Genomic DNA, 26,847 nt, shown 5'->3' with positions numbered 1-26,847 from the left:
GGGGCGTCTTTCAACCCTAACAAAGCAATTCCAAGTCCTTTATGGTCTTCGATCCCAATTCTCTATTTGACAGTTGGGGATCCGAAACGTTTGCATCCCAAGCTACACAAACCAAGAAAGGTGTAAAATGCTACAATCGTACGTTAAGGATGAGGAAAGGCATAAAAGTCAGGCCAATGTGGCAGCAAAAGCCAAGAGAAGGACGAGGAATTCTCAACTTTCATTACTTTCAATTCCTATACCACTTTCTTTTATTCTGTTCCCATTTCCTAAGCAAGGAACCTCGCCATATCATGGCTTTGTTGATAACTGGTATTATACTTTGGCAATTCAGGGACACAATGAAGTTGGCCACCCCAAACAGTCTCCTGACTTTGAGAAACTGCTCCATCTTGTCCTGGGGGAAGTATGGTGCAAGTGCACGGTCTTGAGCACACTTGAGACGTTTATATCTGCAAGCTGCACATGCAGGACTCATTGGTCGGATATAGGATAAAATCTGTTCCATTTACATTCCCAGTTATGACTAAAGACCAAATTAAAGAAAACGTGCTTAGCAAGTCAGCAAAGAAAAGGAGATACCGAGATAGAGATGAAAAGGTCTTTAATTGGCATTGTCTTGATCAGCATTGCAAAGTTACCGTTTCACATACGGTAGGTGTAAGTGATGCCTAGCAATTGGATTAGGTTTCGTGAGATCTGTGTTTAGATCCGAATCAAATTCAACCAGTTGTCTGTACTGCCTGCATGTGTTAAAAAGAAAAAAGAAAAGAAAAACTTGTTTCCAGCCTTTTTTCAGGATCCAGTGCTACCCATATATAATTTGGATATGGAATCAACTCTACTTCATTGGATCTTATTTGGATCTGGATGTTTACTGAAATCCAATTGCTTAAAATTCAGTTTCAGATCTGGATTAGACACTTTACACACTTACTAACAGGACCAAGGAACGAGTCTGAGTTGATAAGAACAGGCTAGGACTGGCCTAGTGGGTTTAATAAGCTGAGCCACAATGGAAAAGAATGTCGCCAACTTGGTATGACTTGGATTGTGCTGGTCAGGTCCTAGTTAGAGTCCATAAACATTGGACCCTAATTTATCAGCCTTTGTTACCATGTGCATGTCGTTTTTATCTCGGTGTGACTACCTAGGGAAATTCACATAAATACTGTAGAGCTCTGGTCGAAATGCAAATGGGTTGGGGCTCAAATCGGATCTAATCCATAAAACTGCTACTCACATAAATACTTTTATTGATGGGTTCGCACCTGGTGCCAAAGTCAGGAGACTGTTTGGGGTGGCCAAAACAAGCATTCACTTCTTTTACGCTTTTAGAACTTTACAGGATGCTCACTTCCTCTACTATGCCACTATCACTGCTGAACTTGCACTAATGTTAGAAAAAAATGATTTTTCTTTTTAAAAATTATCTTTTAGGGTAGAACATAAATATGAATGATATTTTTGAGCAAACTGCTTGTTTTTTAGCAACCATAAATATGAAACACACTCGTCATACTGGTATGTATGACTAGAACAACTAAACTCTTCCAAATTTGTAAATTCACCCTAGCTTTGCGGAGTGGCTTTCACTCATTCCCCAAAGCCATCCCTATCATCGTACCCTTCTTTGGGATTTCATTGGTGCAGGTTGTTTTGATCAAATCGGACTCCATAGATATGATCTACATTGCCCATTTTAGTGAAGATCAACATTTGAATCATCTGTAGGCAGGATTGTTTGGTAATTCAAAAATCAACCGCCGACAAAACACTAAATTTTGTGATTTAAAAAATAATAATTTTCTTCTTGAGAGTATAATCCAAAGGTCGATTTTTATTAAATCAACAATGTTGAATCCAGCTATAGGGTCAGATTTGATCAAAACAGCTTAAATCAGTAGGATCTCGAAGGAGAATGAGGAGAATAAAATTGTAGCCCGAGTCCGGTTCCACTCGTTACGTACGACACGGAACTATGAATCATATGCTCCAGGTACGATACCGTAAGAGAAGATCTGAATACGAATCGTAATTCCGTGATGAGGCTGTCAAAAGATTTAGTACTGCACATTGACAATCCATAGTACTGGGAATTCTTCCGCTTTTCCTCGTCATCTTCTCACTCTTCCTCTCCTATATAAGCGTGTAACTTAGTGCAAGCGCTCTGTACCAGTGAAGTTTAATCGACTGACATTTTTCATCTTAAACACACTAAATTCTCTCTCTCTCTCAGCACCATGGCCAAGTTTTCCGCTCATTCCGAAGAGGACTCCAAACCGGAATCAATGGGGCACTTGGCTTTGTCCTACGAGAAACGAATACGGCCACTCCTCGACGCCGTCGACCGTCTCCGGCGACTCAACGTGATGAAGGAAGGGATCCAACTCCCCACCATCGTCGTCGTCGGCGACCAATCGAGCGGCAAATCGAGCGTGCTCGAGTCGTTGGCCGGGATAAGCCTCCCCCGGGGACAGGGCATCTGCACCAGGGTTCCTCTGATCATGAGGTTGCAGAATCACCACCAAGATGAGCCCCAACTGATCCTCGAGTACCAAGGAAAGTCTGTTGCTTCATCAGAGAAAGAGATAGCCGATGCCATCGTTAATGCCACCGAGGAGGTAGCAGGGAACGAGAAGAACATCTCCAACACTCCCCTGACTCTGGTGGTGAGGAAGAGAGGCATGCCGGACCTCACCATGGTCGACCTTCCCGGCATCACCAGGGTGCCTGTGCACGGCCAACCCGAAGACATCTACGAGCAGATCGCAAGCCTGATCATGGAGTACATCAGCCCCAAAGAAAGCATAATCCTCAACGTTTTATCAGCTACCGTCGACTTCCCGACGTGCGAGTCGATTCGGATGTCGCAGCGCGTCGACAAAACCGGCGAGAGGACGCTCGCCGTCGTCACCAAGGTCGACAAGGCTCCCGAAGGTCTGCTGGAGAAGGTAACAGCAGACGACGTTAACATCGGACTCGGTTACGTTTGTGTGAGAAACCGAGTCGGAAACGACGAGTCGTACGCAGAAGCCAGGAGCAAGGAAGCCGAACTGTTCAGGAGCCATCCCCTGCTGTCGAAGATCGATAAATCGATCGTCGGTGTTCCCATTTTAGCTCAAAAGCTGACGCAGATTCAAGCTTCCATACTCGCAAAATGCTTGCCGGACATCGTCACGAAGGTGAACGAAAAACTCAACCTCAACATGGCGGAGATAAGCGAGCTCCCCAAGTGCCTGACGACCGTCTCCGAGGCAATGGCAGCGTTCATGAGGATTGTTGGTGCCTCAAAGGAGTCACTGAGGAAGATACTCTTGAGAGGAGAGTATGAAGAGTTCCCGGACGATGAGTCCATGCACTGCACCGGCCGGTTGGCCGACATGCTCGATTGCTACGCGAATGAGCTGCAGACAAAGTACCCAGACCAGGGTCTGCTGCCATCAAAGTTCCTGGTGGAAGAGATGCGTGTCCTAGAGGAGTCGCAAGGAATTTGGCTCCCCAATTTCCTGCCTCGAGTTGCTTTCCTAACCTTGTTGCATGAGAAAGTTAGGCGTGTTTCCCATTCGCCCGTGGAGTTCATCAACAAGGTGTGGAGCTATCTAGAGGAAGTGGTTCTGCGTGTGTTCGTGATGCATTCCAAATCTTACCCTCAGCTTCAGCTCTCTGTGAAAAGGGCAGCTCTAAACGTCATTACCAAGATGAGGGCTCTGTCGCTGGTCAGAGTAAAGGAGATTGTCGACACAGAGAAGATCACGGATTATACTTGCAATCCTGAGTACAGGAGTACATGGTCGAGCTTGATCGGCCACCAAAATCAGTTCGTGGAAGTGTTGAAGGATTTTGATAAAGGGGAGAAGATGAAGATCGAGGGATATGGAGAGGTTGATGTGGGACACCTGAGGAAACACCCTTCTCTGATTGTAGAGCAGGCGTTTGATATGAAGATGAGGGTGGTGGCCTATTGGAAGATTGTTGTGATGAGGTTGGTGGATAATGTGGCGCTGCACCTCATATTTGCGCTGCAGAACCTTGTGAATGAGGAGCTTGATGCAGGGATTATCGAGGACTTGGTTGGGTCTCACTTGGGAGGGATCGAGAGGATGCTGGAGGAGTCGGCGTCGACCGTGAACAAGCGGAAGCAGCTCAACAACAGCATTCAGTTGCTGCGGGAGGCTAAGGATGCACTGTCATCCATAATGGATCAGATTGCTGCCCACACCAAGTTGGAGGATTTAGAGTAACTTGTGTGGTTGTTTCTAGTTGGTTTCCCATCGTGTGTGCCCTGTGTCAGTCTCTGTTTGGTCAATATATATTGTAGCCCATATGGCTTAGGCTATGTCATATAGATATATTTATATTCTGATTGTCTGTTTTTCATAAGCAACTAAATTTCCTTCGTCATGATATTTATCCAATAGCATCAATGCCATTGTTTAATTCCTCATTAATGGAATTAAACAGTGTCAAGCAAGCTGATGGAGAATGAATCTACCAGAATCCCATATATTCCACATATCTTTTAAATGGCATCGTTGTGGATCTAGATTAACAAGGGCTGCTTGAGGACCCTAATATCACCCTAAATCACTAGGCTGCTGTCATTACTATTCGACATACACCAATCCAGCCACGAATGATTACTTGGTTAAAACAAAAAATACTCGGGATTCCCTCAAAACTTTGGCCATCATTCAAACATTGGTTCAACCAGCCGTCCAAGGAAAGGTGGTGTAAATCTTCGAAATTATACTAACAAGTTAACTACAGTACACTGATTTACATCAATTTGCTGATACCGCGCAGTTACGAGCACAAGGAAGAAAAGAAAACGTTCTTTTTTCATTCATGAATATACCATAATTCCGGGATGATACACAAGCTCAGCTAGATGTGATTTCTTTGCTTGATGACAAAAATCAAGCAAGGTACAAAAAATCGCTGGCTAAAGTACCTCTAAATCTAAGAGCTTAATTATACAAAGCTCTCACTGCGACTGACCAATTATACTTCGACCCTTGAATTTGAGTCTGATTTTCGGCAAAGAACCACCGCCTTCAGAAACCTCGACTTTAGCTTCACCACCCTTTACCAGTTTGTGTTCAACTGCAGGATTCACGTTTTGCAGTTCTGCATATGAAACTTTTGCATCAGCAGATGAAACATTTGTCCCAACATTCACCTCTTTGCTAGCCAACTTTGCCTTATCTTTCTCACTTCGTTTTTTCTCCTTTTTCAAACGTTTCCGCTCCAAATACACTGGATCATCACGTTTCCGTTTTCCATCCTTCTCTTTCTTCTTCACCTTCAACTCCGATTTCAGTTGTGAAGAAAACATCTGAGAGTTATCATGCATATCAGAACTTCTGCTGGGATCGTTCACCTGAACAGACAGCGCCTTAATGCTCACATATCGCTCGGATTCTCTTTCAATATCATCAGTCTTCATACTAGGTGATGATCGGTCCTCTAATGCTCCTCTTTTCGAATCTGCTGTGCATTGCAACTCCTTTCCCATCTCTTCTTCCTCTTTTACAAACTTAGCACTTCCAACACTCGCGGTCATCCGGGATCCATGATCGTGGGAAGAGTTTACCTCTTCGACATTTTGATTGCTTATGCTGACAGGTTCACTCATGACCCTGACAGGGGCATCTACTGATGCTGAGCTGCTGCCCGCCAAGTCTATTTCAACAGGTCCACCTTGAGAGTTTTCTATCAAATTCTCCGTGTCAGATCTAGGAAGTAGAGAATTCTGTTTGACCCGGATTTTAACCACAGGCAATTTGCGCTCAGTCCCATTAGATACGGCATCTGCTTCCTTGCCTGCCTCCGCAGGACAGGCATCAGATGAGATTATGGTCAAGTCGGTAGGTGGCAGTTCTTGTGGCTTTGAAATTTTTAGCTTGAGCATAGATGGTTTAATCTTTGGTTCGCTGCAAGTTTCTGGATCCAGCATAGGGTGATGGCTGCAAGTTTCGGGATCCAGCATAGGGTGCACGGTAACCTTGGGGACACCATAAAGTGTAGGCGGCCTGAAAGTAGAAAGAGTGGTCAGAATCTGCGATGCCTCTTTAAGTTACAAAAGCTCAAGAAACACTATTTGGAGGTTCCTCATCTTATCAAAATGACTTGGAGACTTAGAGAAGGGACTGTGGCTTTGAAACAGCACAACAAAGTACCAAATACCAAGGAGTCCGGGAAATCAGATAACCACAATAGGGAAAACAAAAACCAAACTACGTATTTTCAAAAGATAAGTAGATCTAAGTCAAACAAGTGCAAGCATGGCTCTCTTTACTCATCAAATTATAGTATGAACTTGTGAAAACTAGAAAATGAGAAGCAAAAATAGAAAAAGGAGAAACCAACATACGTTTCAAAATCAAAGCTGCAGGGTACGAATTTTAAAAGGTAGAATGTTCTAAACACCAAAGATGGTTTGATTATCAAAAAACTCCAGCCAGCTAAATCATTTTTTTAGGATTAGTGATTAGTTCCGTTAACTTTATAAATTTTATTTTTGTTGATAATTTTTAATCAGCATAACAATTTCAATCAAGCATGTTTATGCCCACCTTCCTGCGAGGGTGTGTAGTATGCAGAACAATTGATGTCGAAGGAAGACATTGTTGAAGGCTTTTACACTCCCAAGAAGGCGTAATAGTCCAATAAGTGTGGAGCTCTTTACAGTGTCACAGGATCCAAATCCACACATTGACTGACACATACGCAAGGCATGCCTTGCCAGCTTAACTTGCCCTGTGGTACAAATCAAGTTAATCAAATAGAATGGGAAATAACCCAGGCTTAAACAAGGGATTCACCAAGTACCTCTTAGAGATGGCTCTTTGTCTATGAATTGCATGAACAAAATCAATGCTTCATCAAGGCCTTTTCCATGAAACTCCAGATCCAGGAGAGATCTGATTGCTTCCATTCGAATTTGCCATAAAGCTACATTCTGGAATGGCTTTATGAGTTCAAGCACACGATCCTTGAAGTGGGAGGAAGAAGCAGTTTAGTACCAGAATACTACAGCAGATGGTGCAGAAGTTATGGAAATTGACTTACAAGAGGCACGGAGAGAGAAAGCTTCAGAGCAATTTGAGTGAGCGTTCGGATGCAGTTGAGTGTCAAAATCCCATTATAGCTTGGCATCAACCTGCCATGAAAAGTGGAGCCTAACATCACTCCAATGGACTCTAGACAACTAAGGGGTAGAAACAAGTCCAACATCAATATGTACTTCTAAATGAATACCTGTCAAACTGCAAGAGGCGATCAATCCGCTTGAGAAGTGATAAAAAACTCAGAATACTCTAAAAAAGATAAAGAAAAAATCTAAGCATACTCAGACCACCACACCAAGGTAAAAGAAAAAAAGGCTCAGGTACATCAAAAAACACGATAAAAATAGAAAGTATAAGAAAAAGTGCACCCATGATGCAGCAGCCACCTTTTACCCACAATCATCATTTGCAACCTTAACTAAAAGAGAAAGCCAATGAAGTCATTTAAAAGACATTGCCAACAACAATCTATATGCATGAATGCAGTGATCTAGCCGAGCACAATTGAAAGAGGAAGTGCTCTTTACATAGCTATAAACCATAGTTACAAATATCAATATACTTTTTAAAATATCATGATTTTATCGTGCGCTATTCAAAGGCCAATATAATGCCGAGAGAAAATGTGATATTTTCAAAATATCACTTGTTTTGAAGATATTGCATTTTTATCGTGATATTATCACAATAAAACAGTTTTTTGGTTTTTTTATATTATTTACATTTGTATTCATATTCTTATATATTTTATAAATCTAATACATGCCAACTTTTTCCTCAGATTTTTCCAAGAAAAACCAAAATGTTTAAAATATCGTGAGATTTTCCCAAGAATGAGATTTGTGGCTTTGGTATAAACTAATGCACAAGAAAAAAGAAAGTACGTAGAAAAAGATCGACAGCCATCAATTGTAATGAAATGGGCAAAGTAATACAAGGGAGTGCCTCTTATGGGCATACAAGAACACAATAGCAAATGCCACAAGGACCTCCTATGGGTCAACACAAGAACATAAAAAACATAGGATTTTATTAAGGGAATGCATGAGAACAAGCTTAACATACAGGAAGGGTTACACCCCTTATTTATACACAAAAGGAAGCAAAAAGAGTCATTGCTACGTGCTCCTGACAGCTAGAAATATAGCTCCCAACAGCTCTACTTCAAGAGCATTATAAGGACTATAATGCCCATGATAAAAAGAAAAAATTACAAAAATAATAAAAATCTAAAATGCCCCAAATGGACACAACTAATTACATAAGAAGAAATAACTAAAATGTCCCTAATGGCTTTTACTTATTACATCAATATATATATATATATATATATATATATATATATATATATATATATATATATATATATATATATATATATACCTTAACATTTCCCCTCAAACTTAGAGTGTAATCACCGAAAGTTTGTCAAGCAAAAACTAAAACCAAGGAGAAAGAAGAGCTTTCGTAAATTCAGCCAACTGAGATTCCAATGCTACATAAGGCATGATGATGGTCTTCTTCAGATACTCATCACGAACATAGTGGCAGTCAATTTCAATATGTTTGGTGCGCTGATGAAACATGAGATTGTCGACTATATAGATGGCACTTTTATTGTCACAACGTAACTTTAAGGGTGAGTACATATTCATCCCCATGTCTTCTAATAATCTTCTCAACCACACAATTTCAATGGTCATAGCACGATACTCAACTTTGGTGGATGACAATGACACCTTTTGATGCTTCTTGCATTTTCAAGGCACCAATGAGTAAGCTACAAATACATAAAAATCAGTAGTTGGGCATTTATCATTAGGATCTCCTCCCCAGTCAAAGTCAATATAAGCAATTAATTCGAGTAGAGAGGAGGAAGACAAAACAATCCCTTTAGAAACAAAATTCTATAAATATCTAATGATACGCATAATAGCACTCATGTGCACAATAAGGGAGTGTTGGAATTGACTGATAGTATGGACTGCATGTAAAATATTAGGTCTGGTAATGGTCAGGTATGTGAAGGTCCCAATCATTTGGCAGTAAGGAGAAGGATCATCCAGTGGTGTGCCATCATCTATCTTTACTTTTGCATTTATTACTTCAAGAGTGTCCACCTTTTTCTCATCAGTAATGTCAGACATGTCTATGATGTCAGAACCAAACATGAATTGAGTTAAAAAATAGCCATGAGCAGAATATGCAACCTCAATCCTTAAAAAATATTTAAAAAAGCGTAAATCAGTCATTTCAAAGCATTAATAAAACCAACTCCATGTTTGTCTATTCAAGTGATGATCATGTCATCAACATAAAGAATGAAGATAACAATACTTGCACCAGATCCCTTAATAAACATAACAGTGTCAGTATAACAGGAAGTGCAGTCAAGTTTAACCATAACAAAACTAAAACGATCATACCAAGGTTTAGGCACATGTTTCAAACCATAAAGGGTTTTTCTTAAGTGAAGTGTCTTTCCATCAGAAACCTCAAATCCAGGTGGTGGGTCCATATAAACTGCTTTCTTCAATTCACCATTAAGGAAGTCATTCTTAACATTCATTTGATAAATGAGCCAACATCTAATGGCAACTACAACTATAAGAGTTCTAACGGAAGTCATCCTAGCTACTGGGGCAAAAGTTTTATCATAATCTATTACATAATCCTGAGAGTAACCCTTTTCCACTAAGCTAGTCTTATGTCTCTCTAAAGTTTCATCACTCTTAGTTTTAATTTTAAACACCCATCTACAACCTATTGTCTTCTTTTCATGAGAAAAACTCCTTTATATCTCAAGTCTTTGATTTTTTTTAAAGCTTGTATTTCATCATTCATAGCACTTATTAATTCAAGACAATTTTTGGTTTGATTATACGAAGAGGGTTCAGAGTAAGAAAATATTTTGGCTAGAGCCCTATATTGAGGGGGCAAAGCTTTTATGGATACAAATCTATCTAGAAGCCTATGTGTTCTAGTTGATTTCCTGAGAGTGTTTGGTTCTATGCTAGAATATTGTTCTAAGGCATTTGGATGTTTATCACCAGTTCTTCTTTCATATTGGATAACTGCAGGTTCACCAATAATGTCAATAGACTCGCCATACTGGATGTTGAATTAAGGTTCATCATTAACATCATTGTTGTTTAATATATCACTATTACTTTTAGGATGTAATTCAAGAAAAGAGTAATCATTATTTTCTTTAATAGGCACATCTAAACCAAAGAAACTTTCTTGATTTATAAAGGTAACATTCCTTAATATATAGAGTTTATCATTTTCAAAGCCATATCTAAATATTTCTTTAGTTTCTCCGTAAATAAGAAAAATACAAGGAATGGCTTTTGATGAAAGTTTGTTATTTTTATTTATAAGGACAAAACATTTACACCCAAAGGTCCTTAGTCTCAAATAGTCAGGGGTAGTTTTATAAAGTTTCTCATAAGGAGAAATATTTTGAAGCTTTGTTGAAAAAAGTTTGTTTAAGAGAAAAACTGAAGTGAGTGCAACTTTAGCCCAAAAGTGTTTTGGAACATTTTTAGATATAAGTAGGGTTCTAGTGGTTTCCACTATATGCCTATGTTTTCTTTCGGGTAAACCATTTTGTTGAGGCGTGTTTGCATAAGATCCTTGATGTAAAATGTCATGATTCTCCAAATAATTTAAAAAATCTTTTGACATATACTCTCCTGAATCAGACCAAAATATACAAATATTGGATTTAAGAAGATTATTGACAAGGTTGTGAAATGTTTTGAAAATTTCAAAAACTTCATATTTGTGCCAAAGAATATTCAATTAAAAGGTAAATAATCATCCACAAATATCACATAATAAGTAAATCCTCCTTTAGAGACAATAGGAGCAGGACCCAAACATTCGAGTGAATTAATTCAAGCGGTTTGGAGGCAACAAAAGTTCTCTCGTGATAGGGAATGACTTTCATTTTCCCAAGAATGCAGTCATGACATTGGATTTTTTATTACAAAATTTTCTGAAATGAAATACATTAAACAATTTAGAAATGCTAGCATGGCATAGTCATTGATGCCATAGAAAAATATTCATTTTTGGTACATTGAAGCAAAAAAAAACTTTGGGAATGATTAACTGATTAATGTAATAGAGATCTCCCTCTCTATATCATTCCCCGATCTACTTGTCGAACTGGAGATCCTGAATAAAACAATGGTCTGATGTGAAGGAGACCTTACAACCACAGTCGATTATTTGAGAAACGGGAAGAAGATTTAAGTTAAGTTTTAGAACAATTCTGATTTTTGAAATAAAACAATTTAATGAATTTGAAAACTTTCCAATTCCTTTAATTTCAAAAGAGGATCCATCCACAGTAAAAACATTAGATCTACTTGAATTAAAAATACAATTGAAGAGTATAGTCCTACAAAGGGTTATATAGAATGAGGCACCAAAATCTAGGAGCTAAGGAATCTTATCGATAAGTGAGGAAGAGAAGATTGTGGCACCAGTTAAGGAAAGAGCATTTGAATATCATTTGTAGAGCTTATGCAAGTTGAGACAATGACATGCCTTGGTAACCAGAGTTAGACAAGTAATTTTTCCTCATCCTTTTTTAATTCAGGGAAAAAAGGTTTGATGCGATTTGGTTCTCCATAATTATGACAAGTAATTTTTTCTTTTGTATCATATCATCTATCATTGCTCCTTGAATTCCAAAAATTATTCTTGTAGAGTGAGGAGGCTTATCGGAATGAGAATTGGCATCAAGTCTAGAAAGCACCAATATATTGTCTTTGCTCTCCCTAGATTCGGTCATGGATTTTAGCCATGTTTCTTCCATACAAACCTAGGCTAAAATCTCACATAAAGGTGGAATCTCCTATTGATTTTTGTTCTGATGGATGATAGAAACACGGACATGTTCAAATTCGAGCCTAAGCCCTCTCATGAATTAAAAAAAATGTTCACCAAGGATTTGATTTTTCCTACGGCAAGCATCATCAAGGGTATCCCAAATAGATTTTAGCCATTTGGTCTCAATTTTGAGAGTACCATAGTACTCTCTAACACTTCTATCACCTTGCTTACAATTGTGAATCTTATCTTGTAATTCCTATTTATGGTTACCATCATGTTGGGTATAGGTTTGTTTGATATAAACTCATGCTTCATCGGCCTTCTCAAATTCCAATATATTCTCACAAGGTTCTTCACACATACCCCTCGTAAATAGGAATAAAACCTTGGCATGTTCCACATCTCATGCCTTAATGGCCTTTTTGTAATCTAAGAGTCGTTTACCTCACTTTGTCTTTAAGAGGCTCCTCTTTTGTAACATCATCTTCCCCACAAATGGTTTTTTTAAGAATAGATTGAGGTTCCGATATGAAGCCATCAACATAATCTCACATATCTTTGCCCACCAAAATTCATTTCATAGCGGTGGGCCACATGTTATAGCTTTTCTCATCAAATTTGAAGGAAACAACCGTAACTACTTTTCGAAAATTGTTCCAAGAAAAGAAAGAGTATGGAAAGAATAAATAAAGAGAAAAGAAAAAAAGAAGATTGCAAGAAATATGTTAAGTTTGATGGTGTGTTTCTCGATGCAACGAACTAATGAACTAATGTTCCACCAATCTCACAATCATCTTCTTGATCTTCATGTACATGTTATAACTCAAGAGCAATAATGTTGTAATACCATGTAATGAAATGGGAAAAGTAATACAAGGGAGGGCCTCTTATGGGCATACAAGAACACAATAGCAAATGGCACAAGGACCTCTTATGGGTCAACACAAGATTACAATCACATAAGCCACTTATAGACCAAACACAAACATAAAAAATAAAGGATCTTATTAAGAGAATGCTTGAGAACAAGCTTACAAGAAGGGTTACACCCAGAGTTACCAGAAGCGCCTAGGTAAGTGGGGACGCATGTCCGAAACGCGCGGGGAAGCGCCCTTTTTTAATGGGAAGCACACTTCCCATCATGCTTCCCACGCGCTTCCCCCTCGCTTCCCACATTTTTTTAATTTTTTTGTATTTTTTATTGTATTTATTTTTCGCTCCCCCCTCATTTCCTAGGTCGCTTTCCGTTCGCTTCCGAGACGATTCCTGATTCGCTCCTAAGTGGTCCCACGCTTTCCGCTTCCTAAAATTTTGAAAGTGCCTCGCTTCCCGTATCGCTTCCCGCTCCTACTTCCTTACCTGGCAACCATGGTTACACCCCCTATTTATACACAAAAGGAAGCAAAAAAGAGTCACTGAGAAGTGCTCCCAACAACTAAACTTCTCCCAACTAAAAATATAGTTGTTGGGGCACTTCCCAAAAGCTAAAAATATAGTTGTTGGGAGCATTCCCAAAAGCTTTATTTCAAGAGCATTATAAAGACTATAATGCCCTTGATAAAAAGATTAAATTATAAAAAATAATAAAAACCTAAAGTGCTCCTAATGAACACAACTAATTGCATAAGGGAAAATAACTAAAATACCCCTAATGGGTTTTACTTATTACATCAAGAATTATATATATACATATTAATGTATATATATACATATGCAAACAATAAGCATATATATATATATATATAGAGAGAGAGAGAGATACAATTTAACATCAATACCACATCTACTATTCACAAAATCATTAAACAGCATTGATAGAACGATTGTATATACTAAAGAATCAAGTAAGACAATTTGGCAGCAGCTACTATCACCAAAATCATTACATAGCATTGATAGAATCAATGTATTTACTAAAGAATCAATAAAACAATTTGGAAGCAGTTAGTGATGTCAACCAAAATTTCAACATACTCTCATATGGTCTGTATTTCCACATTATGCCCACTTTTTGAAAACGAATGAATCGCTTGACCACTCAAAGTTACACAATAACCACTAAGTGTGCAATATTGACCACCTCACAACCACAAGATTCTTCTCTTATTTCCTAATTTCAATAGAGGACTTTATCATCATGAAGAAAGAGTTGAAAATAAACATATTAAACCAGGTAGACAAAATAACAAAAGTGATATCAATAGCTTTAGAAAGAGAAGCAGTATGACCAGGTCTGAGTTGATCAAAGGTCAAAGGCTAGACACTTTAATTACATTGTCCCTTAAAAGCTATTAATGACACAAATTGGGCTTACTGCTTTTTATAGTCATTTGATGTCTGGCTTCTGCATCTTTTTCACGTTGTCATGTCACAAAAAACAAGTGTGATCACACTTGTAAGAGCCTTGCCAGTGGTTAGCTGCAGGGGGGTAGCCTCATCCCACGGGAAGCGGATCAGGTCATGCTGAACATGAGCGTTTTTGCTCATGCTGACATTGTGGCCATCCGATTTGCATTTTAAAAAGCTCAAAAGTCAACAAAACCACATGGCATTCATCCAAAATGCAAACAGACGGCCACGATGTCCGCATGAGCAAAAACGCTCATGTTCAGCATGACCTGATCCGCTCCCCATCCCACGGGTTCTAGTAAACCAAGACTGACAGAAAGGACCGAGATTGTCGCCCAATACAGGCAGAGGCCAAGGAATAAAGTGCCATTGTTCAGATCAACAGCAACTTTCAGTTAACATTGAGAAGTGCAATATTTTTCTCACCTAAATTTCACAAAAAAAAGGGATCGATAGAGCACAAGGCCCAGAATACATGCAAAGCCAACAATATAGTTGACTCTATAGCACCCTAACCAATGTTGTTAGGTACTTCCACCTCAAGGCGTGAAGCGTGCACCTCAGAGGCAAGGTGATGCATGCCTTGAGGTGCGGCATAGAAGCGTACACTGATATGAAGTGTGTGCCTTAACTCATGAGGCCCACATCTCGCCTTAAGAGCACGAGCCAAGGCGAGGCAAGCACCTCAGTTGCAAGGCTAAGACTATAAAAGAAAGGCCAATACCTTGTTTGACCTATTACATGACAATAAACTAAGACAAAATAGACATTATAAAGAGAGGAGGAGAAGGTCGGTGCCTTTTTCCCCCTACCCCTTTTGTCTTCTTGTTAACGGTGAGGGAATCTCTCTCACCCATTCTTTTAATAATGCAAGGATTCAGGCCCAACACAGAATTGGACTTCTTAGTAGCAACAACAATCTTTGACACTTGATTTAAATGGGTATGTCTATTCATACTTGAATAAGAGGCTTTGATTTGATTCTCCAAAAACTTCACTTGCTAGTCAGAGGCCCAATGTTGGCTTCCCAAGGTCGGGTTTAATCAAACATAGCCTCAGGTAAGAACCTACCAATTCTGAAATTTAGCAGAATTTGCAAAGGGTTTCTATGTTTGCAAAACTCAATCAACAAATTCATTTCGAAGAGAAAAAAAAGAGATTCGTCGGGAATTAGTCGATTATGTACATGACTCTGACTATACACATATATATTTTGTTGTTAGTCGATTATGTACATGAATCTAACAATACACATATATGTTTTGTTGTTAGTCGATCATGTACATGAATCTGACCATAAACATATATCATTTTCTGTCAATCGATTATGTACATGAATCTAACCATACTAATATATATTTTGTTGTTAGTTGATTACATACATGAATCTGACTTAATCGATTATGTACATGAATCTAATGATGAACATAAGTAATAAGTACTTTTTTGTCAGCAGATCATGTGTATGAATCTAAACATAAGTATATGTACTTTATTGTTAGCAGATCATGCGTATGAATCTGAACATAAGTATATGTACTTTACTGTCAGTTGTAAAACCCAGCTGAGAGAAAAAAATTTGTTTTTTCTATTTAAACACAAGGGGGGTCTCCCTTTTACGAAAAAGGGAAAATACCCCTCCCCGTATTTTTTCCCTCTCCCCGATTGTTTCCCCCTTCTCCCTGCCCTCTCTTCTCTCCGCCTCGCCCTCCCTCTTCTCTCGATTTGTTCTCTCTGTGTGGGCGGCGGCAGGAGGTTGCCGACCTCCTGCCTCGCCCTCCCTCTTCTCTCGGTTTGTTCACTCTGAGAGGGTGTCGGCAAGAGGTTGCCGACCTCCTACCTCGCCCTCCCTCTTCTCTCGGTCTTCCCTATGAGGGTGCCGGCAGGAGATCGCCGACCTCCTGCCTCCCACTCTCTTTCTTTGAGCTGGGTTTTACATCATCTATGTATGAATAATATATATATTCGTATATGCATTTAATTCAATGACGCAGTTTTACGTTCCTTGTCCTTTTTCTTTTATGTCATTTACTTTTCCGCCACGCTTTTTACGTGCACAGGCTTCTGCTTATGCATTTATTTAGCTCGACATGTGGTTTCATATATCGAGCATTGCTTTATGTCATTTACTTTGCCGTCGTGCTTTTTACGTGCACAGGCTTCTGCTAACGCATTTATTTTATGTAGTTTCACATATCATGCATTGCTTTATGTCATTTGCTTTGCTGCCACACTATCATGTACACAGGCTACTGCTTACGCATTTATTTGAATGAGATATGATTTCGTACCTCATGCATTTCTTAGGCATTTATTTGGTTGAGGTACGGTTTCGTACCTCGTGCATTGCTTATGCATTTATTTAGTCAAGGTATGGTTTCGTACCTCGTGCACTGCTTACGTATTTATTTAGCCAAAATTTTGGGGTGTTACAACTTGGTATCAAGATGAAACTCTTTCCCTGACGTTTCGTTTCTGAGGACATTTTTTTAATTTTGCATAAGGATTTTCTGGAAAATTTCTCTTTTGTATAAACTCTAAATTATTAAAAGTGTATTTTTTAATCTATTTGGTCTTGAATACACAAGTTTTAAATTTGTTGTGTAAAGGAAAGGTTTTGCAAGTAATGCGCCCAAGGCAAGTTGACTTTTTATTTCAAAAATACCATTTTTCGTTGAATTATTATTTAAAACTCTGATAAAAGAATGTTTACAGGGCTTTTAAAATTTTCCTAAAAAGTTATAAGTCCGAGATTTTGGAGCCGTTACATCGGCAGATCATGTGTATGAATTTGAACATAAGTATATCTATTTTACTATCAGCAGATCATGTGCATGAATCTGAACATAAGTATATGTACTTTACTGTCAATAGATCATGTGCATAAATCTGAACATAAGTATAGATATTTTATTGTCAATTGATCGTAAGCATGACCTTGATCATAAGTAGCTATGGAGGCGGTCAGCCGATCATGTACATGAATCTAATCACAAATAGATAGTTTTCGTGGTTGATGATCATATGAATAGATCTGATCATAAGTAGATCGTTTGCATGTTTGTTGATCGTATGCATAGATTTGATTATAAGTAAATCGTTTGCATGTTTGCTAATCACATGCATAGATTTGATTATAAATAAATAGTTTGCAGCTTACCAATCACATGCATAAATCTGATCTTAAGTAGATCGTTTGCATGTTTGCTGATCATATGCATAAATCTGATCATAAGTAGATAGTTTGCAGTCTGCTAATCACGTGCATAAATCTTATCATAAATAAATAAGTCTGCAAGCTTTTTATATACATGTGTACGTTCTTGGTGAAATGTGTGTTCTCTTTTTGTGTTGTGAATGTGCACTGTGAACATAAATTTGTGCATTTGCGTGTGTTTTATGTTCACTGAAATTTTGCAATGGCATGAATAACTTTGAGATATTGTTAGTGGTTGTACGTGAACCATTGTGGAGCCTATGTAGGCAAGGAGCATGTGTTGCTCATGTGCTATTGAAACTATTTATGCATTGCAAAATAATTTCTGAAAATTATTGGTTTTACAAAATTAAATTACGTTGTTGAATTGTTAGGGCAAGGGCCCGAAATTGTTATTGCATGCAGATTTGCATAATTGCTCTTGTGTAAAAAACTTGTAATTGATTAAAATGGTAAAAGAGACCAAAACAATGTAATAATGTTCTTCTTTGATGTCCCTTTTATAGTGTGAGAATCTTGAACGACGATCGTGGAGGACCGTGAGAATACTAAAACTCCGTATGCAATTGTTGTCCCCAAGAACCCAATGTAAAGTTCACGTTCCTGACCTCGGTTTTAGAGAGCTTTCAGCTACTTTGCCTGAGGGTGGTGTTGTTGACTCAGCTGTAATTATTGTTATACCAAGAAAGTGGCGGCAATGGTTGAGGATTTTTATTGATGTCCCGACATTAAGTGAGAATTCCTAATATTGGTCGAAGACCAAGTGTGCAACCCAGTAATTAAAACACAAATTGGTTAAGTTATAACTAGGAACTACCTTGAGCATGAGACTGGCCAGCTGAAGGACTCGAGGCTTTGTGACTCGGTGACCTGGGTTCTGACTGGTGAGAAGGATTAGATGAAATTGGTTTTAAATTTAGAACTTTTGACTTATTGATTAAATAAATGAAGTTCAATTTATTACTTTTAATTGGCTCTATACTTGAAATGATAAATGGAATGAATATATTAAATCTATGATGTGCCCCTGGTCCTTTGGAGGTTTTCCGCAATAGTTTAAAAAAAAATTCCAATTTTTTGAGGGTCAATTATGGTCGTTACAGAATATTTGTCATCTCTATGCATGTCCAGGTGTGTGTGTGTGTGTGTGTGTGTGTGTGCACCACATGCTTTTCTCTTTTGGAAAGTTTTCTAATCTTGCAAGTTCTTTATGGTAAAATGTTTGGCTACTTGTTTATTTTATGTTTTATTGCATATTTGCATGTTTTTCTTGTTGTGCATTGTTAGTGGATGTGATATTTGCGCTTCAATGCCTCGATATGTATGCTTCGCTTCATGGAGGGTACGACACTTCGCCTCAGTTCAATACTTCTAACATCGACCCTAACAGTTTCCCTAGACCCCTGAAGTTTAGATCTTTTTGGAAAGCCCTACACAAATGTTTACTTTGGAATGAAAAAGGGACCATAAGTCTTCTCTGAAAGTAATAGAACATTTAGAGCTTCACCCAACAGAAACTATGAAAGAAGATACTCATGCAAACAAATTTTTTTTAAATAAGGTTGAATGTGAATAAGTCACAAATCTGTCTACTAAACCATTGGCACTCCCAACTATTATACTTGGCTTCATCTTGTGGCACATTTTTCTGCCTGCAAAATTACCTGCATCTACTAGTCATTCTAACCTGTCAAGAATTTTTCAAGAAAACCCACAAGAAACAGAAAAAATGACTGTTTCCTTCAATGATCATACAAAATTGTTGTTGCAGCAAACTTACTTTAATTTTTATCAGAAGCAAGGTACAAATACAAAATAATAAATGAATGAATATCAGACGAAAAAGCATGCCTCCATTCATAATAAAAGGGAAAAATAATAGAGGACAGTAAATGAAACAATTTATAACTTTCATTCTACTAAACAAAAAGAAGCATCATAAAAGGCAATGCTTGAAATAAACATTTGAAACAGCAGATAAAATGCAATTTTTTTACAATAGCATCTAAAGCACAAGGAAGGCTGACACCGACCTGCTGACCAAATTCAAGCTCACCAACAGTCTGCACTAGCGCAGCTAGCCAGTAGACATCAGAGTATGGATTTCCACTGTTATCATTGTACTGAAAATGTATGAAAAAGAAAATCAAATCTATGTAAAAGGCAAAAATCGCACATTTACCATCTCGTAATTTGACAAAAAAAAAGTTAACCAGTTGCTAAGTAGAAATAAGTGTATAAAAAGCAGAATAATTTTACAGATGAAAAAGCAAGTATTATACACTAAGTATATCCTGGTTAGAAAAGGCCTGAAATTCCAGCATCACACTTAATAAATCACAGAATACAGAACTGATATTTCCCTCCAACTCAAAATCACATGATAGAAGTTTGAAAAATGGTTTATCAGAAAACCGCTAAGGTATAGAATCTAATTACATTGACAGTTTATAACTTTATATAATCTACCCATAATCTGCAACTGATAAGGATGGTTTTGAGGTAAAGCAAATTTATGACATTAGCACATCTTTTTATCTTCACAAATAATGTGTTTGAAATCTAGAGAACTAGCACAATTCACAAGGTGTCTTCCTACAAAGGCGAAGGTAAATATACACATTGTTTTGTTTGTTCTTTGGCGCACAAGCCTAACTAAACATCTGAAGCATTATTACACTTAAAGATGCACAAGAGCCGAGCTCGAGCTGAGCTTAGCATGTACAAGATCGGCTCACCCAAATACACACTTGTACAGGCTCGGCCCGAGCTCGAACCTCTAGTGTTCATGCTCGGCTCATGCCGAATATCGAGCCGAGCTTGACTCGTTTTGAGCTTAATGAACCACGCTCGCCCGGGCTCGGTCCATATTACCAAGCATCTCTCTCTCTCTCTCTCTCTCTCTCTCTCTCTCTCTCTCTCTCTCTCTCTCTCTCTCTCTCGTTAAGATGTATGTATGTAATATATATATATATATATATATATATATAATGTATACATACATTATATGTATACTCTCTTAGTATATTTTATCATTATAATATATATGATGTATATATACGTTATATATGTATTTATTTATCACTGTAATAGGTAAATATCCTGTAGGGGCATTTTCATTTTTTCCTTTTGTAATAGGTTCCGTCCTCAAGGAACATATTTTCCTTTTTTCTTTATTTCTTATTTTATGTTGTCTTTATCCGAAAGAGCAAGAGTATTAAGGTCTTAAGACCTTAGAGTCATTAGAAGCATCCCAACGACTCTATGGGAGCGCCCCTTTGGCTCTTCCTTTTTATATATAAAGGACCTCTTATCCCCATTTTATGCTTCTCTTAAGCATTTATGCTCAATAAGATGAATATTGTTTTATGTTTTGTGTTATTTAATTTACTACTTTAATGTCTTGTATGCAGTTAGTGCTTGTATTGTGCCTTTGTGCTCTTGTATTGTCCCTTAGTTGGACTTATGTATATGCATGTGCACTTTGCGTTATGATCTTGCAAGCCCTTAGTGGCTATTGTTTTGTTATTCTACATATTTCATTACATCTCTCTCTCCAAAAGGGGAAGAAGAAGATAATCCATCCTTTCACTTGCTTCGCACGTGTTCGTCTCCCTCTTCGCCGAGTGATTCGATCATCATCTTCATGGGTCATGGCTATCGAACATCGCCTCGCTCCCTTCTCATCTCCTCTGCTGCAGGTGAGAAGGCTCTGCGTCGAAGGGGTGAAGAGCGCCAGCTAGACAAGGCACACCGGCGGGGAGGGCAAGGAGCATCAGAGGGGTTAGAGGCAAGGGGCGTTGGAGAGGTGACAAAGGGCGAGGAAGGAGAGGAAAAAAGGAAACCCTAACTCGAGTTTAGGCTAAAGGGATGGGCAGGGTGGGGCGGAAATGCCCCGCTCGAGCTGACCGAGCCTTATTGAGCTCAGTCGACTGATCAAGCTCAGCTCATTTACTCGTCTGAGCCTTAGCCCAATGTATAAGCTCGGCCTTAAGCGACTAGAGCTTTCGTGCTTCCGCATACTTCATTACATGGTATCAAAGCTATAGTGTTCTTGGACGAGAAAGGTCGTCGTCAAGTGATTGTGCTTGTGACATCATCCTCTCTTTTTCACTTTCTCCCTCTCTTGCTCATGCCATGGAAACCACGATTGATCTCTCCTTCAAGCTCAATGGTAAAAATTACATGACGTAGGTTTCCGTCATGGAAAACAATCTTAAAGGAAAAAAGCTTTGGGGTTATGTGATGGACACTATTCTTGAACCCCAACTCAAGCTTACAAAACTAGAAGGTCAAGAGAAAGCCTTAAAAGGAGATGGTCATACTAAGGCTATTGAAGATCATCATAAACAAGTAGAAGATTAGGAGAACCAAGCAAAAATTCTTAGATGGTTCATGAACAACGTCGAACTTAAGGTATGTGCTAACATTGCAAAATTTCGCAAAGCCACTGAAGCTTAATTCTTTTTTGAAGGGTATATATACCCAAAAAGATCTTGCAAGAGCATATTTCTTGCAAGAGCATATTTTTTACCACAAAACAAGGTGAAATGAGTATCCAAGACTATTATAGTGCTTTAAATCCCCTATGCTATGTCACATAGGTGCGGGTGCAGGTGCGGATGCAGCACTTTAAAAAAACTTGGGTGTAGGGGTGCAGGGAGTGTGTATGTATATATATATATATATATATATATATATATATATATATATATATATAAATTTTAACAACTTTAAGTTAAGACTACATGTATTTGTGTGCATTTATGTATTTATATATATAATATAGATAAAAATGAACTTGATTAGGGTTAACCGAATATACTTTTGGATAGAAATGGACCTCAGTCTAAGTCACAAGGACTCGTCAAAGCAGGTGCTACAACCTGCGACGCGACGCGGGTGCGGCACCCGGTGCGATCAACAAGACTTTGGGTGTGGTCAATGCACCCAGGGTCATTTTTGTTCAATTTTTTAACATAAACAAAATTTGATGCCCGATCAAAATAGGCTGCGAAAGAGGATTAGGGCAAAAAAAAATTTCCTAATCCTCCCCCGCGCAGCTTCGCTCTCTCGCTCGCCCCCTCTCCTCCCGACATCTCGCAGTGGAGCCCGACGCCACCTCCTCCTCCTCTCCCTCGTCTCAAGTACCCTCTCGCTCTCTTGTTGGGTCGGCAGGGGAGGGGTCGAGCCTCCCTCCCTGCTCCCTCTCGCGTTGAGTCGGCAGGGGAGAGGCCGAGCCCGCCCTGCTCCCTCTCGCTCTCTTGTTGGGTCGGCAGGGGAGGGGCCAAGCCCCCCACCCTGCTCCCTCTGATTTCAGGGGAGGTGCCCAGCCCCTCCCAGTTTCCGGCAGGGGAGGGGCCAAGCCCCCCACCCAGATACCTCTGATTTCAGAGGAGGGGCCTAGCCCCTCCCAAGAAAAAATTTCTTCCGGGGGGGGGGGGCGGCCCCCGCTGAACGCGCAACGGGGCCCGAGGGGGAAGCCCCCGAACCCTCCAGTAAGGGCAAAAACTTTTTTTACTCACACACACATATTCTGTGCCGCACCCCCGCACCCAAGGTTTTTGAAAGTGGCGTACCCCCGCCCCCACACCCGCACCCATGTGACATAGACCTCAGTGTGGTTGACTTAACCTAACACAAAGGAAGTTGTGTCCAAGTGTCGCACCCGCCTGGGTGCAGTGCCCCGTTAGAAGAGTCAGTGTGACATATAGCCCCTATGGGATGAACTAGCACTCTTAGAGCTTAAGTGGGTTGCTATTGAAGATGTGGAATTTAGGCAAAAACAAATGGAACAAAAGAGATTTTTTCAATTCCTATTTGGGCTTCGTCCCGAATTTGAGAAGTTAGATCTTCTCTCCAACATAGATATACTCCTATTCCTTTAGAAGATGCTATTGCCGAAATCATCCAAGAAGAAACTCGTCTTGGTATGAGTAAAAGTTGTGATGAAGTCTTGGTCGTATCTAAACTCGACAACCATGTCAAGATCTATAAGCATCCACACTTTAGGAGGCAAAATAACTATAATAATAATAATTATTATAGTGAAGGAAGAAAATTGATTATTTATCATTATTGTAATGAGTCAGGCCACATTAAACCCATTTGTCCTAAGCTATGTCACATAGGTGCGGGTGCGGATATGGCGATGCGACACTTTAAGAAAACTTGGGTGCAGGGGTGCAGGGAGGATATATATATATATATATATATATATATATATATATATATATATATATATATATAATTTTTAACAATTTTAAGTTAACACTATGTATATTTGTATGCATTTATATATTTATATATATAATATAGATAAAAATGGACTTGATTAGGGTTAACTGAATCTACTTTTGGATAGAAATGGACCTCAGTGTGGTTGACTTCACCTAACACAAAGGATGTTGTGTCCAAGTGTCGCACCCACCTAGGTGCGGGTGTGGTGCCTTGTTAGAAGAGTCTATGTGACATAGGCTCTAAGTTAAATAGAACATTCAAGTATAAGGTTGCTTCCATTAAAGAATCTATCCCCAAGAAGGAAGAAAGCAAAGTAGAGAGGATCTTAAAGACACACCCGGACAAATATCCATGGCACTTCAACAAATTCTCAAAGCAACTTCTTCTGCATCAGATGTCGTCATTACCTTTGCATCCTCACCCGGTACGTACTCTTGGATTCTAGATTCGAGAGCATCTTTCCATATGCCTCCCCATGAGAATGTCTTATCCAATATATGCACAAATTTCAATTTATCTTGTTTTTCTATGGCCGATGGAACCATTTTGAAAATTAAAAGTATAATAACATTAGATTCTAAAAAATTTCATTTTTTTTTTACAAAAGTTAAAGTTGTTCTCAAACTAAATTTAAATTTTTTTTCGGTTTCTCAAATTACCGACCATGGATGTGAAATATCTTTCTCATCTAATTGTTGCTTTGTGCAGGATCTCTAGTCCGAGAAGCGGATTGGGCAAGGTCATAAGAAGAGAGATCTTTACTTTATGGACTATTTGTTTCTTCCTCTAAACTCTTTTTGTTGAAATTTTGAGATGAAAGACTTGGAAAAATTGAAATATTTTTTAGGTCTTGAAGTTGCATACTCCATGCAAAGATATGTGTTGACCCAACACAAGTATCCAACATATTTGATTAGTAAAGCAAGACTTGTAGATGATAGAAAACAAGTGGACACTCCTATGGAAGCCAACTGTAAATTAAAGCACATGGATGGTGAATTACTTAGTGATTCTACGGTTTATAAGCAGCGGGTTGGGATTTGACCTATGTCACAGGGATTCAGCCAGACAGGTGTCGCACCCGCGTCGACGCGACGCGTTGCGGGTGCAGATGCGGTCAACCCGACCCTGGGTGCGTTGACCGCACCCAGGGTCATTTTGGTCTAATTTTTTGATTTTTTTTTTAAAATTTGCCCTGTGAAATGGGCTACGGAATTTTTAAAAAAAAATTCTGCTGACAGCTGACCGCGCAGTGGGACCCGCCCCTTGCTGGATTTTGATTTTGGCCTTGATAGCTTCGGTCTCTTTAGAGTTGCATATTCCCTGACGAGGACTTCCAGATTCTTCACCTCTCCCCACCCCTTGTTGGATCCCTGCAGGTAGTGATGAGAGAATGAAAGACGGAACAGTCGATGGCTGTTTGTTGCTGCCGCTCTTGTTTTATAAAGGGGGCACTTCTGCTCACAACATCTGACGAGCTTTGTTGGCATCCCATGCTATTCCTGCCTCCAAACAATGAATTCGCAGCATTGGAAAACATACTGTTAACTTGGAAATGATGATCCATCTTCCTCAAAAATTAAAACCAAAATTCAAGAGCCTTTTGAAGTCTTTATCCTTCAACCATCCAGATCTTTCTTCGTCAAGGATTTTCTCTCTCCATAATAAATGATAATGGTAGTGGTAGCCTTGGTGGCTATTAGTATTCACTTTTCTCCTGACGAGATGGGTGCTCTAGCCGTAGCCTGGTGTAGACCTCTCTTTTCCACATGTCAAATCTAATAAATTTCTTTTTTCTGTCATCCAGAGTCCAGACTGGAGATCTGTGTGCAACTGTATATAAAATGAAATTTGAAGAACCCTAGGCAGTGGCATGGCAGTGGCGGTGGAGCCGTAGGTCTCGTGAAGACTCTCTCTCCAACAAACCACATCAAACCTTTCGCTTATATTTTTTTCGTGAAGACCAGGGAGTTTCAGACATGATTGAATCATGACAGTCAGCAGAACGCAGCAGGATGGGTCGATCAGATTGCCAATCCTTTCGGTTCATCAATTTTGTCCCGTTGCGCCAAAGTACACAACAAGCAGAACGTGGGTAACAAGTCTTCAAACAAACACACCAGCAAAAAAAAACTGGTTATATATATATATATATATATATATATATTTCCGCACCCCCGCACCCAGGTTTTTTGGAAGTGCCGCATCCCCGCACCCGCGTGACATAGGATTTGACCTATTTGACTATCTCACGACCAGACATTACTTTTGCAGTTCACATGGTAAGTCAGTTCATGAGTACTCCTAGGTCATCCCACTTGCAGTTATTCTGAAGATCATCAGATATATTAGGAGTACTATGCATTATGGCTTGTTCTTTTCTGCTACATCATCTATGGAGTTGAAAACTTACTGTGATGCAGAGTTTGAAGGAGCTTCTCAAGATAGGCATTCCACCTCTGGATTATGTGTATTCTTAAGTGAATCTTTGATATAGTAGAAAAGCAAGAAACAACAAAAGATTGCTCTATCCACTACTGAGGCATAATAAAGTGACATAGCTCAGGTGAGTGAATAGATTATTTGGTAGAGGTGGTTGTTGCAGGATATGGGAGTGAACATAGCAACTGCAACTACTTAGGATTGTGACAATCAAAGTGTTATTCATATTGCCAAAAATCCAAAATTCCATGAGAGGACTAAGCATATAGAGATAGATTGTCACTTTACTCGTCAGGCATATCAAGATAAGAGTCAAATCCTTGGCATATATTGGGACTCAGAGTCATATTGCTGATTGTTTTACGAAAATTGTCTTTGAAGGCTTTTCAACCATTTCTTTTCAAGCTTGGGTTGATTATGATATCACCACCTCAAGCTTGAGGGGGAGTGTTGAGGAAATGCTATAGTATCAGTCTGTGTGATACCCATTGTTGTAAAATATCTTGTACATACAATTCTAATATAGGGGTACTTTTGTAAAATATCATGTACACTTCTCTATTTTGTCTTTTTGTGTGCTTTATGGGGGTCAACTCCTTTTTATGTTGTAACCTTAATCAGTTTTCTCTTAATGAAGCAAGAGTTTTAGATCTGTAACCCACAATTGCAACTCATTTG

At 39.0% G+C, this 26,847-nt stretch overlaps 2 protein-coding genes across 2 annotated transcripts in view; one reads left to right on the top strand and one right to left on the bottom strand.

Moving 5' to 3' along the window:
• Positions 1–2,243: 2,243 nt before the first annotated feature.
• LOC149845976 (dynamin-related protein 4C-like) lies at positions 2,244–4,244 on the top strand. Its single transcript, XM_089990005.1, has one exon. The coding sequence runs from the start codon at positions 2,244–2,246 to the stop codon at positions 4,242–4,244; it is 2,001 nt and encodes a 666-aa protein (XP_089846131.1).
• A 577-nt stretch (positions 4,245–4,821) lies between these two features.
• Positions 4,822–26,847, bottom strand: part of TAF2 (TBP-associated factor 2) — a 62,563-nt gene continuing 40,537 nt past the window's right edge. Inside the window, exons 20-25 of the mRNA XM_089996103.1 lie at positions 19,521–19,610; positions 7,264–7,322; positions 7,075–7,165; positions 6,835–6,997; positions 6,579–6,762; positions 4,822–6,035 (exon numbers count right to left, since the gene is read on the bottom strand). Coding sequence (XP_089852229.1) covers positions 4,988–6,035; positions 6,579–6,762; positions 6,835–6,997; positions 7,075–7,165; positions 7,264–7,322; positions 19,521–19,610 — 1,635 coding nt within the window. The 3' untranslated portion in view covers positions 4,822–4,987. The remainder of the gene's footprint in view (positions 6,036–6,578; positions 6,763–6,834; positions 6,998–7,074; positions 7,166–7,263; positions 7,323–19,520; positions 19,611–26,847) is intronic.

The sequence above is a fragment of the Nuphar pumila genome, chromosome 2 (assembly GCF_984573655.1).
Source record: "Nuphar pumila chromosome 2, dmNupPumi1.hap1.1, whole genome shotgun sequence".
Classification (NCBI taxonomy): domain Eukaryota; kingdom Viridiplantae; phylum Streptophyta; class Magnoliopsida; order Nymphaeales; family Nymphaeaceae; genus Nuphar; species Nuphar pumila.
This window is presented reverse-complemented; position numbering and strand designations above follow the sequence as displayed.

What these genes read in the sequence shown, in the direction of transcription:
- LOC149845976 (XM_089990005.1), top strand. Translation starts at nt 2,244, where the DNA reads ATGGCCAAGTTTTCCGCTCATTCCGAAGAGGACTCCAAACCGGAATCA.